Source organism: Rhizopus delemar, genomic scaffold (genome assembly GCF_000149305.1).
Source record: "Rhizopus delemar RA 99-880 supercont3.2 genomic scaffold, whole genome shotgun sequence".
Lineage (NCBI taxonomy): Eukaryota > Fungi > Mucoromycota > Mucoromycetes > Mucorales > Rhizopodaceae > Rhizopus > Rhizopus delemar.
This window is the reverse complement of record NW_027137828.1, coordinates 4,396,185-4,407,586: the sequence shown is the minus strand read 5'-3', so window position 1 is coordinate 4,407,586 and position 11,402 is coordinate 4,396,185. Positions and strand designations below refer to the sequence as shown.

Here is an 11,402-nt window from a genome sequence, read left to right as displayed (position 1 = left end):
TGGTTTCTATAATAAATTTGCATATATACTCATAAACTGATAAAGCAGAAAGGTATTCAACCACATATCACAATCACATATGCATTGCTCTCAATTAAGAAAATAGAGCAACAGTGTTTCCTTTTCTATTTTAAGCGAGGCATCCGTGTATAAAAGACCGCTCACTTAAAATAAGCCAACCTTTATTTTATTATGCTTCATCAACATTGAAATATGTGAACCAAGGAATTTGAACAAGTCTCCTCGAACTTCTTGGTTGTCAAATATATTAAATGTCTTCGAGTTCTTTTCTGTATCAATCACAATTAATTCTAATTTGCTCAAGCTCAAGTGATCTTGATCAACAAGTGCTTGAAGTCTATTAGGTGTACAAACACCAATATGAATAGGTTCTCGTTCTAAAAAGTTGACTTGTTCTTCAATTTTAAAATGTTTTGCAAACAACTTTGCAATCTTGGCTGTCTTAGAAAACTCTTTTAAAGCTCTATATTTCAGTAAGTATTCTTTGTTTATGTCATAATCTGGAAATTTTTGATTTGTTATCTTTGCTTACCTTGCAAGATCAACCGCTCGAATGGCAGAGTGTGTAACAACTAAAGCCACAGGAGAAGCCAGGGCTTCAGGTTTTTTCAGTAATTTTTTGTGTCCAGCTACACCAAACTTGATATAGTTTGGTAAAGCTTCAAGGGTATGTTCTTGATTGAATTTTTCATTGTTAACAAAAATTTCCTCTGGCAAATATTGTTCTTCAAGTTCAACTGCTGAAAGATCAGGTAAAGCAATCATTTGACGATCTTTTACGTAGGCAGCTTGTGTAGCAGCATTTTCCTTCCAAATGCTGATTGTGTCAAATGGATTATTCGATCCCTTTTTCTTCTTTTGCTGTTTCTTCTTCTTTTTTTTTGGTTGTTGTTCTTCCGATTCAGGTATGTTTTTTCTCTTCAAGTTATCGTCTACTTGTCCATCGTCTTCAATAACTGGCTCGTTGTCAGAATATACTGCCTCTTCTTGAAAGTCGTCTTCAAAATCATCAGCGCTTGCAATTTTTTTTTTATCGTCTCCTGCCATTTTGTAAATAATAAAGTACAGGAAAAAAAAGTATATTTTATCTTACTGTCAGAAAATAGTGGCTTATATGATGCGGAGGCGAAAAAAAATCCAAAGCACTTTTTTCCTGAAATTTCTTATTGAACTTTTTTTAACTTGATCATGTCAGAAACTACCATTCAATCAAGTGTAGACATTGAAGCTCTTTCTCAAAAGAAAGCAGAGGATCTCAAGTTTTCTGATCTTGTAAATTTATCTTTATATAAACTGTTGATCGTGTTGCTTATCTAATCATATAGGGTGTTTCAAAAGAATTATGTGAAGCATGTGAAAAAATGAACTTCAAGCATCCCACAGAGATCCAAAAGGAGTCAATTCCTTGGGCTATTGAAGGTCGTGATATCATTGGCTTAGCACAAACTGGTTCTGGTAAGACTGCTGCTTTTGCTATCCCTATCATTCAAAGACTTTGGCAAAATCCCCAAGCATTTTTTGCCTGTGTTTTAGCTCCTACGAGGTATAAAAAATCATTTTGACGCACATCATATACTTACTTTTTATACACAATCAGAGAATTGGCATATCAAATTGCAGAAACTTTTGAATCATTAGGTTCAGTTATTGGTGTTCGTTGCGCAGTAATTGTTGGTGGTATGGATATGATGACTCAATCAATTGCTCTCGCAAAACGACCTCACATCATTGTTTGTACACCCGGTCGTCTTCAAGATCATTTGGAAAATACAAAGGGATTCAATTTGAAGCATTTGAAATATTTGGTCATGGATGAAGCCGATCGTTTGCTTGATTTGGACTTTGGACCCAAGATTGACCAAATCTTGAAAGTGATACCACGAGAGCGCAACACATTCTTATTTTCAGCTACTATGACAACCAAAGTGGCTAAATTACAGAGAGCAAGTTTACACAAGCCTGTTAAAGTGGAAGTTGCTACAAAATATTCTACTGTGAAGACACTTTTACAGTATTATCTCTTTTTCCCCTTGAAGCACAAGGATTGTTATATGGTTTATTTGTTGAATGAATTGGCCGGAAACTCAACCATTATCTTTACCCGTACTTGCAGTGACACACAAAAGATTGCCATCATGTTGAGAAACTTGGGCTTTGGAGCCATTCCTCTCCACGGCCAATTGCCACAAGCAAAGCGTTTGGGCGCTTTAAACAAATTCAAGGCTGGTGCTCGCAATATCTTGGTAGCAACTGATGTTGCTAGTCGTGGTCTTGATATTCCTTTAGTCGATGTTGTTATCAATTATGACGTGCCTCAATCATCAAAAGATTATATCCACAGAGTAGGTCGTACAGCAAGAGCTGGTAGATCAGGAAAATCAGTTACATTTGTTACTCAGTATGATGTTGAATTGATCCAACGTATAGAAAAAGATTTAGAACGTAAATTGGACGCTTTCCCAGTAGAAAAAGACGAAGTAATGATGTTGCAAGAACGTGTGGATGAAGCACAACGTATAGCTACACTAGAATTAAGAGAAACAGCAAACGGTAAAAAATCAAAGCGTGGCAGAAAAGATGAAGAAGAAGAGGATGATGATGCGGATAAAGAAGAAAAGGGATTGGTGTTTAACGGAAAAAAGAAATTTAAAGCTGGAAGCCACAAGAAGGGCAGAAGAAATTAATAAAACGAACTTTTTAATTGATAGAAAATATGTGTAAAATACATTAAAGTGGTTATCTTTACTGACAATTCGATTTCTTCTACGTTAATCTTGAGTGCTTTCTTTTTCTGTGAAAATAAGTATATAGAGTTTTGCTGAAAGGAAGCATGGGCTATAACATCACCATACTAATGGCTATGATAGTAATATGTACAGCACAGACAAGTGGCTAAACCAATATTTATTGTTTTAAAGCATTACAACGCTCATCCTTTTATTTCTTTGTGGTTCAGAGTAGAGTTATATAATCAACGTTTAGACTATCACAACCAACGTAAATAGGCAATATGAGGTACTTGAACGGACTAGTAAAATGTTTCAGTCAAACCAATTCTAGAGTGATCGCCAAAACTTTTTGGCTGACGTTTCCCATGAAGAGATTAGTCGATCTTGGCAAATATCTTTGTTTGAATTTTTTTTTTTACTTATTTTTAGAATATTGTTTAAATTAGATGATCATTTGACATAACAATAAGGATTTAGTACATGCACTATTTAGCATATAAAACAATTGGTTATAGATATCAATTAGTTTATGTCAATCTACTCTAAAATTATAAAATAGCTTGGTCGAGCAATGATTGACAAACATATGCTGTAATTGCCTTATATTATTATGCGACAAATCGGGGGAGTATTTTAGAAATAAGACACATGAAACCATGATTATCATGTCTTGGTGTACCATAAAAAATGTAAACCATTATCATTTAAACAATTTAAAAGAGCACTTGTAATTACATGCATTTTATAAAATTATTTGCTTTTGTTCATGATTGAATAAGTAAAGAAATCATTTAACTGTAGTCTCCTGGGATCACCTTTCTGCATCCATCTTGAGATATACCAATATTACAGTCAGTTTTAGACTTGCAGCAACGAATACAGAATGTACCACCATTAGGTTCAATTAGATTAACAAAGTATTTGAGATCATTGCATGTATGCTGACCTTGGTCTCTGTTATCATACTGTCCACCATCGTCTGAAGTAGACATGTTATAGGCTGCGGGATTCATAGTGCCTGTCACTTGAGTATAGTTTGCAGTCTTTAAAAAGTGAGCAGTTTGAATAAAACCATTGGGGAAGGTAAAGCCTCCAAGAGAAGAATTTGTACAAAAGGGCTTGCCTTGGGCCTCCGTAGTAGCAATATCTACTCCAGGATCATGTGGAAGAAAAGAGCAAAAGGCTGTATCCGATAATAGCTGAATATTACTTGTGTTGTAATGAGATGAGCTGTTATCAATAGTAGTAGAGTTATCGTCCTGTCTCTCATAAAGAGGGCTCGCTGTAACACTAGAGATTATAACCAAGGCTGTAATAAAAGCTTTGGTAAACATGATTCACGGTAGAAATAAGTTGTAAAATATAAATAAAACAAAAAACAAGAGAGAGAGATCCATTTTTATAGTTTTGTTTTAAAATATAATTATATCACAGAAGCCAAGGATAATTTTACCATCTAAGGCTATTATTTTTATTGTTTCAGGCAACTACTAATTAAAACTCAATGTCGATCCATTTTTTAGGTTCTTGGCGGAAAATAATTATAGGCACAAACGAATCGTAATAAAGAAATAATTACTCATGTGTTGCCATTTATTTAAGAGCTTGTGAAACTAGGGTTTAGTATAGCTCAATAATATAAATTGTGCTATAATGTGAATGTTGTCTTTCTAACAAAAATTAAGTTTCACAAGCTTATAGATTTGTTCCTGAATTGTAAAAATTACATTAACGTTTGATGATAGACGTTTTCTGATTGTCTCTTTTTTGTAAATAAGCTATGTTTATTACCATTCACTAGTATATAAGGCAAAGTATCACTAGCCAATATGTCATTCTAATGTTGCAAAAGTTAAAAATACAAAAAAAAAAACCCCCAAGCTTTAGCGCAAACATCTTTTATTAAGCACGTTCCCTAATGGGATTATATTAATTGGTTTTTAAGTAGAATAAGTCATGTTTTTCTTATTTAATTCAAAAACTTAATAAAAATGAACCAGTCTTGTAATTAAATCGCCTTATTTTATGAAGAAAGTTATTTTTTATTCACTTATGATTGATAGATAATCAAAGCCACTTGCGATAGTGTTCATTTGAATGAACAAGAGCAAACAAATGAGAAAAAAAGGGAAAAGAGGACGATGAATGGTGGACTGGTATGATCTACTGGTTATTTTCCATACTACCAAATTTTACCGAACCCCTATTAACTTATTAACATTAAAAGTCAAGCCAGAAATTTCTGCCGACAATTGTTCATGGTACGCTTATCATGAACTTTGCTGCAAGTACTTTAATAAATAGTTTCCGAAGTTTTGATAGACAATTTAATTTTACTTTAATGTGAAGATTAAAGAGTATCACAACCAGTATGAATAGTCAATTTTTCAATAAATAAAGTAGCTCGCTTCAGAATATGTAGTTGAACACTAGTGCTGTCTTATGTGAAATAATTTGATTAACTTTTAAAAGGAGAAATCTAGCTTATCACTATCGGAAGAGTATAGATAAATACTTTGTGTTGAAAACCTAAAAATATCATCAGCCAAAAAAGACACTGTGCTTATTACATATTGCATAGTAAATGTTTTCATTCTATTGTTACATTGTGCGCCTGATTTAATAATCATTTCGTTTCATTCATGAGTCTTTCATTTAATTTAGTCTGAACTCTAGGAGAGCCTGTGGGATAAGAAAATTATATTTTGTAATAGATTGGTTGCAAGCTTGACTCGCTGCAGCTTTGTAAAACTTTCCGATTCCTATGAGGTACTTATGATAAATTATTCACAGATTTATGTTGAACTTCATGCTATAAAAGGATGCTCGCTTTTTCGAGTTTTGGTCACTAATGCAGCTACAGTACGAGAAAAGTCACACAATTTAAGTAACTAAAAAAAACCTTTCTTATACATTCTTCTATTTTATAATTACCAAGATGGCACGCTATGCAGTGATTTGTGCAAGTAACCAAAACCGTTCAATGGAAGCTCACCATGTGCTACAGTAATGTGAGCTAAACAACAGGAAAAACTTTTTAGCTAAATTTTATTAAAGGAAAAAGGGCTTCAACGTTAATTCATATGGTACAGGTACCATGGTTCGTTTGCCTGGACCTTCAATCAATAAACCAAATATTTATCCATTTGGTACACCTTATGAACAAGTATATCAAGAACTGAAGAGACAAGATCCGAATCTTTATACACAAAATGGGCTTTTGAACATGTTGGACCGTAACAGAAAAACAAAATCAGCACCTCAACGATGGCACGAATCCCGAGAAGTGTTCGACGTAATTATTACCTGTGAAGAACGCTGCTTTGACTCTGTTGTAGAAGGTAACAAGCCAAAAAAAGGGGAGGAGGAGGGTACTTATTAACAAGTAAATTGCAGATTTAGCAAACCGTGGACAAAATCTCAATCAAAGCACACACGTAATTAATGTTGAAATCAAGGACAATCACGAAGACGCATTATTAGGAGGACGAGCTATTTTACAGCTTGCACAAATGGTAGTGAATGAATTATAACAAATTCGATACTTATTATAATATGGTAGATTGAAGCATCGAATGATATTGATGCAGACATGGATGGCATTATAGAAGAGTTTACAATCAGAAACCCAGGTTTTCCCATTTTGCATACTGTAACATACTTTTAAAATGTACATATTTATTTGATGTTTTTACAAATTAAAGACAATATTTCTTGCTCATCCTTTTGTCTTAACAAACGTTCAATTTGTTGGTATTTTCTTTGTTTACCTGATATAAAAGTGGGAATAGGGGAAGCCATAGGGGATTTGTTTGGCTAGATAAATAAGAATTAATACGCTTATTCCTGATCAATCCTATTATTATTACAGTAGAAGCAATGACTTTTAAAAGCGATGATATTGATCGTTGGTACTGAAACTCAATCACAGCGTTTAGCCACTAAGATAATATATAAATAAATATAAAATATTATTGCTTTATAGCTTTTGTCATTTACTGTATCAATTTCATCTTTGCTATGTTTTGGTGAATCAATGAAGGCTGCGGGCGTACTCACTTCACTTGTAGTAATTGATCCATCTCGACTATGATCATTTTACTTTAGTTTAAATATCGGCCGCTCCATTCTTTGTTACCTTTTTGATGACCCAAACCGAAAAGAATTCAAAGGTAGTGCATAAACAACACCATCTTTATTTGTTATTACATCGGTTCTTTTACGCTCTGTAGTATGCTCTTTGCTTTCTTCCATTTCACAGTCTTTTCTTTCTTCTTGTTCTTCTTTTATGACAACATTGAATTGAATATTAGATATGTTAGGTGGGTAATCGGCATCTATGACATCTGGGTATCTCTGCTGCCTTTGAGATTTCTGTACCTACATATGAGTATGTACTGTATAGAGCATATGTTTATGTGGCTACTTACCATAGTACTCTCTATATGATTTGGACACCGCCACCTTTTTGCTGAGCTAGGCAGTCCAGCCATAGGAGGAGTTAAGCAGTCTAAGTGCCAATGTAAAGCACAATAATCACAAGCAATCATTAGTTTCTTTACTGCAGTTTTTCTACATTGATAGCATTGTATAAATTTTCCATGTTTATCTTTCATTTCTGACAACTCTCCATTCCTATCTCTCTTCACTTTAATAATCTTGTAGAACAATAACAATGAATTTACTTATTTCTAAGTGCTCTCATTTGAGTGCTATCTAAATAGTTACCAAATTCATCTGATGAGACTATAATAAAAAACCGTCTATATTTTATTGTTTACATAGTAATAGAGCAATAGTACCTCCTTCAAAAAAACCGATGATTTCATCCGGTAACTTGTATGATTTTGGATTTTTTATGCTAACGTTTTCAATTAGTTTTTTAAAAAAACCTTTTGGTCCTTTTTCAACCAATTTTCCCTATCAATAATGTTTAATAATAACCATGTTCCTACTCATTCTGTACCATTTTTACTTTTTTATGTTCGCATTCGTTGCAAAACCACTTGTCGGTCAACTTTTCGACATCAGCAGAGTCCATTGGAGGTTCGACACAGGAAAAGTGAAATGCATTAGGACAAGCATCACAACATAAAAACTGGCCTACACCTCCACAAGCGTCACAGACATCATGGTTCTATTAAAAGTAGCTCAGCTTATTGTTATTGTTCTCTTTTTTTTTTTTTTTTTTTTTTTTTTTTTTTTTTTTACTTTATCAGATGCAATTTGTTGCATTTTTTGTTTATTTACACTACACAAAATTGCCGTTATTATTATTTAAGCTTTGTATCTTTACGTACTTTGCATCGTTTAACTTTCTTTTTATTTGTCTTGTTTCCTCAGGGGAAGGGGAAAGTTCGTGTCTTTTCATAGTTATGTCAAAAGGAGTTCCAAAAAAGGAGGAGAAAGAAAAAGAAAAAACTTTAATGCAAAAACGAATTCAATCTAAACCTTTTTTTTTTTTTTTTTTTTTTTTTTTTTTTTACTAACTTTGAATTTGTATTTTGTATATAATTTACAAAAGGAAATGTTACGTATTTTTTTATAGTTAGCTCTTCTTCTTGCTTAGGACATGTTCTTATTCATCTTTTCTTTTTTCCCTATGCTCATTAGTTATAATAAAAGTTATTTATATGTCGCACTATATAAAAGGTTGAGTATAAATTGTTACTTTTATGTACATATCTTGAATCTTAATCTTTAATGGAATCAGACAGATCTTCCGATCCTTCCAATTCCTTAGAGGTAGCAGAATCTACCCCACTTTCTTCATCGCTTAAGCTTTCACCAAAATCGTCTTCACTCACTTCAAACTCTCTATTACTTTCGCTTTCTGTTGAGCTTTCGTCCTGCACTGTCTTTATTAATCATTGGTAAATTGAGTTGAAATAACTGATAAAGAGGTAAGAAAAAGCGGTGAAGAAACGTAATAAAATTAGAATAAAAATGACAAGAAAAGAGACCGAAATGGAAAGCAAAGAAAATGCCCATAGATATAAAATAAAATGGAAGAATGTTAGATGCATCTTTGATTGAGTTGTTCAGCGTACTTTTATGAAAGTGAGAATGATCAATGTATGTGTAGAGTTGAAAATAATGAAAAAAGGAAAAATGAGAAAGAGTTCAAAAGCTACTATTATGTTTATAACTTACACTTACTACATCTAGATGTTGAGCAGTGGTAGCTGTTTAGGAGCAATTGTTGGTTTCTGAGGCGGTGGGCTGATCGTCGGCCTTGTAAGTCGTCAGAATATTCTCTAGGACCTCTTGATTTTCCTGGTTTTCTTAACCGTTAAAGACTATCATGTCTGAATCTTTCGAAAATCTGGTCATGATCACGAAGCGAACGAACAAAATGCAACATGCTGAAGCAGGCAGTTAAATCGCGCTTCCAGAGACGAAACTGTTCCCTATTGCCAGCATCCCCATTGTTATTAACCACAGGAACTCGGCAATTTTGTTTTGTACATCTTAAAGGCCATGCCTAATAAAACGAGTGTGGGCTTGTATTCTATAAGTACAAGGATTCGGTGCTATTCGAAAGGTCTCCAAGATCATTTCTTCACAATGTGGACAGCATTTACTTGTTTGAGATTTATCAATCAGGAGAACGTGGAAACCATGCTTCTTTAAGGCATCTTTGAACAACAACACCACAGATGGGCTTATGAAACCTGGAGTTTGGAGCAGACCAATTTCCCATCACAAAAGTAACATAGTCATCAAATTTCTGTCTACAATTAACAATTAAGGAATGGTCAGCAAGCTTGTTCCTGAAATAATGCGATAATCAACATTTTTGATGAATTAAATGGACAGTAGCATGGTTGATTCATATGTCCACATAATGAATTTGAAGATCAGCAGTATGCTCGGAGCGACTCCTAAGAAAGACAACGTAATCTTCCAATTTCAAAGCATTGAAATGAACTAAGCTCGGTTCAACTTAAGCAACATCGTCAGACTTGGCTTCCTAGCCACTAAAAGGGCTCCAAAGGGTCCCATCCAGGAAAAAGCACTTTCTGACGAACCCTTCAGAGTTCCCAACTGCAATCTTTGTCCTTCAAAATATGCTTCTCAGGAATGGAAGGGTTATTGGGGCATTGAGGCAGAAATAGAAATATATATATATTTGGCATTGCATCAACTTTATACCAGTATATACCTTGAACATGTGTTGAAAAAGTAATCTTGCTAGTATGAGACTGTTGGTCTCTAAAATACTTTGGAGTTTTAGGCTGTTGTTAAAGTGATCGAGACAAAAAACTAAGCAACTAAGCAATTATATCAGATCATTTCAAATAAATAGATATGATTTCAGAGAAAAACCATATCAACAGATAGATGCTTCTAAATATGTTGTATGCCTTTCCTTAATAATTATACAGCATTTGGTTTAGAATGCCATCGATCTGCACAATTCAAGCCTGTAGAGGAAAGTCAGCTCTATGGATTAAGTTTTGTTCATGCAGTATATGGCCCGTCAGACTCAATAGGACTCTTGATTTTTTTTTACCTTCGATAAAATTTTATGAGGTAATTTCCTTTTCGATTTTTTTTTTTCAAGTATTGATGAGTCCTATTACTTCAGAAAATGAGAATACTTACTAAAAAAATAAAGTATTCACCTATCGGGTCTCATCCTAACAAGTTCTAATATGTGACTTATCAAAATCGAACTTTTGACAGTGGAGAGTAATTACTCAAAGACAGATTCAAACGCCTAAAGGGTTGACATGATTTAAAGATAAGAAAAGTCAATGAAGCCATCAACAAAGGCTACTCGTTCTGATTAATAGTTGTTGAGCTCAAAGTGCTTAAACTAGTTTATTGAGAAAAGGTAAAAGTATACAAGTGTGCGTTTTCCAGACTTTTTTTTACGTCTGCAATTATGGCTTTAAGGTGTTTAACACGCTCCTTCTCCTGTGTAGTCACGGGTTTTTAATGAATACAGACGGCGATATATCGTTACAAAAGACTAAGGGAGAGCTGATTAGAAATATCTTGCCATCTTCTTTTACAATAGACTTTTGATCTATCATACCAATTGTGATATAGTCGAAGTTTACTAGTCTTTATCATTTTACTTTGCTCTGTTTTTCTTTGGGAAAATAAAGCATGATTTATCTATACAAGTAAAATCTAAAAATTCATCTTGTGCCAACAGCATCAACGATGTTAATGTTGAAACTGAGAAAGGGCTGAGAAAGAAGAATACGAAGACCATATTAAAGAATAGAAAGAGATATGAGGTACACTACATAAAGCCTTTTTGTTGTCCAACATCAAACTAAAAAAAAAAAAAAAAAAAAAAAAAAAGTGTGATAAATGTTCAAACCTTGAGAAGGTAAATCTTGTTTCAGGTTCCTTCTAGAAAGCTACAAAAGAAGACATCTCTTTGCTTCTTTGCTAAGCATATAGAAGAGGCAGACGTAGTTTTGAACTTTAATGAGAGAGTTACATTTATACCTTATGCTCTTTTTGTATAAGTTGCTTCAAGCAAATGTTAAAGAACAATCAATTTTTGCATCATAACTGACCTGATAAGATAAAAAATGATAAAACAGGGGTATGCGTAGTGTTCCAAGAAAAGAAGACCTTTAAAAAGAATGAATGGAAGACTTGCTTTGTTTATTCATCGCTTTTTTCCCT

The 11,402-nt window shown here is 33.6% G+C and overlaps 5 protein-coding genes across 5 annotated transcripts; 2 read left to right on the top strand and 3 right to left on the bottom strand.

Annotated features, from left to right (window-relative positions):
* Positions 1 to 165: 165 nt before the first annotated feature.
* Positions 166 to 1,068, bottom strand: RO3G_03958 (uncharacterized protein; the record flags this gene model as incomplete). Its single annotated transcript, XM_067658548.1, has 2 exons — positions 166 to 484; positions 554 to 1,068. 2 exons carry the CDS (start codon positions 1,066 to 1,068, stop codon positions 166 to 168), a joined length of 834 nt encoding a protein of 277 aa, XP_067514649.1.
* Positions 1,069 to 1,209: 141 nt separating this feature from the next.
* RO3G_03957 (uncharacterized protein) lies at positions 1,210 to 2,705 on the top strand (the record flags this gene model as incomplete). The annotated part of the gene is made up of 3 exons (XM_067658547.1): positions 1,210 to 1,293; positions 1,347 to 1,564; positions 1,619 to 2,705. The coding sequence occupies 3 exons, from the start codon at positions 1,210 to 1,212 to the stop codon at positions 2,703 to 2,705; spliced, it is 1,389 nt and encodes a 462-aa protein (XP_067514648.1).
* An 836-nt stretch (positions 2,706 to 3,541) lies between these two features.
* On the bottom strand, positions 3,542 to 4,084 carry RO3G_03956 (uncharacterized protein; the record flags this gene model as incomplete). The annotated part of the gene is made up of 1 exon (XM_067658546.1): positions 3,542 to 4,084. The coding sequence occupies one exon, from the start codon at positions 4,082 to 4,084 to the stop codon at positions 3,542 to 3,544; it is 543 nt and encodes a 180-aa protein (XP_067514647.1).
* Positions 4,085 to 5,847: 1,763 nt separating this feature from the next.
* RO3G_03955 (uncharacterized protein) lies at positions 5,848 to 6,283 on the top strand (the record flags this gene model as incomplete). The annotated part of the gene is made up of 2 exons (XM_067658545.1): positions 5,848 to 6,091; positions 6,147 to 6,283. 2 exons carry the CDS (start codon positions 5,848 to 5,850, stop codon positions 6,281 to 6,283), a joined length of 381 nt encoding a protein of 126 aa, XP_067514646.1.
* A 1,148-nt stretch (positions 6,284 to 7,431) lies between these two features.
* On the bottom strand, positions 7,432 to 7,985 carry RO3G_03954 (uncharacterized protein; the record flags this gene model as incomplete). The annotated part of the gene is made up of 4 exons (XM_067658544.1): positions 7,432 to 7,496; positions 7,553 to 7,670; positions 7,726 to 7,887; positions 7,962 to 7,985. The coding sequence occupies 4 exons, from the start codon at positions 7,983 to 7,985 to the stop codon at positions 7,432 to 7,434; spliced, it is 369 nt and encodes a 122-aa protein (XP_067514645.1).
* Between the last annotated feature and the right edge of the window lie 3,417 nt (positions 7,986 to 11,402).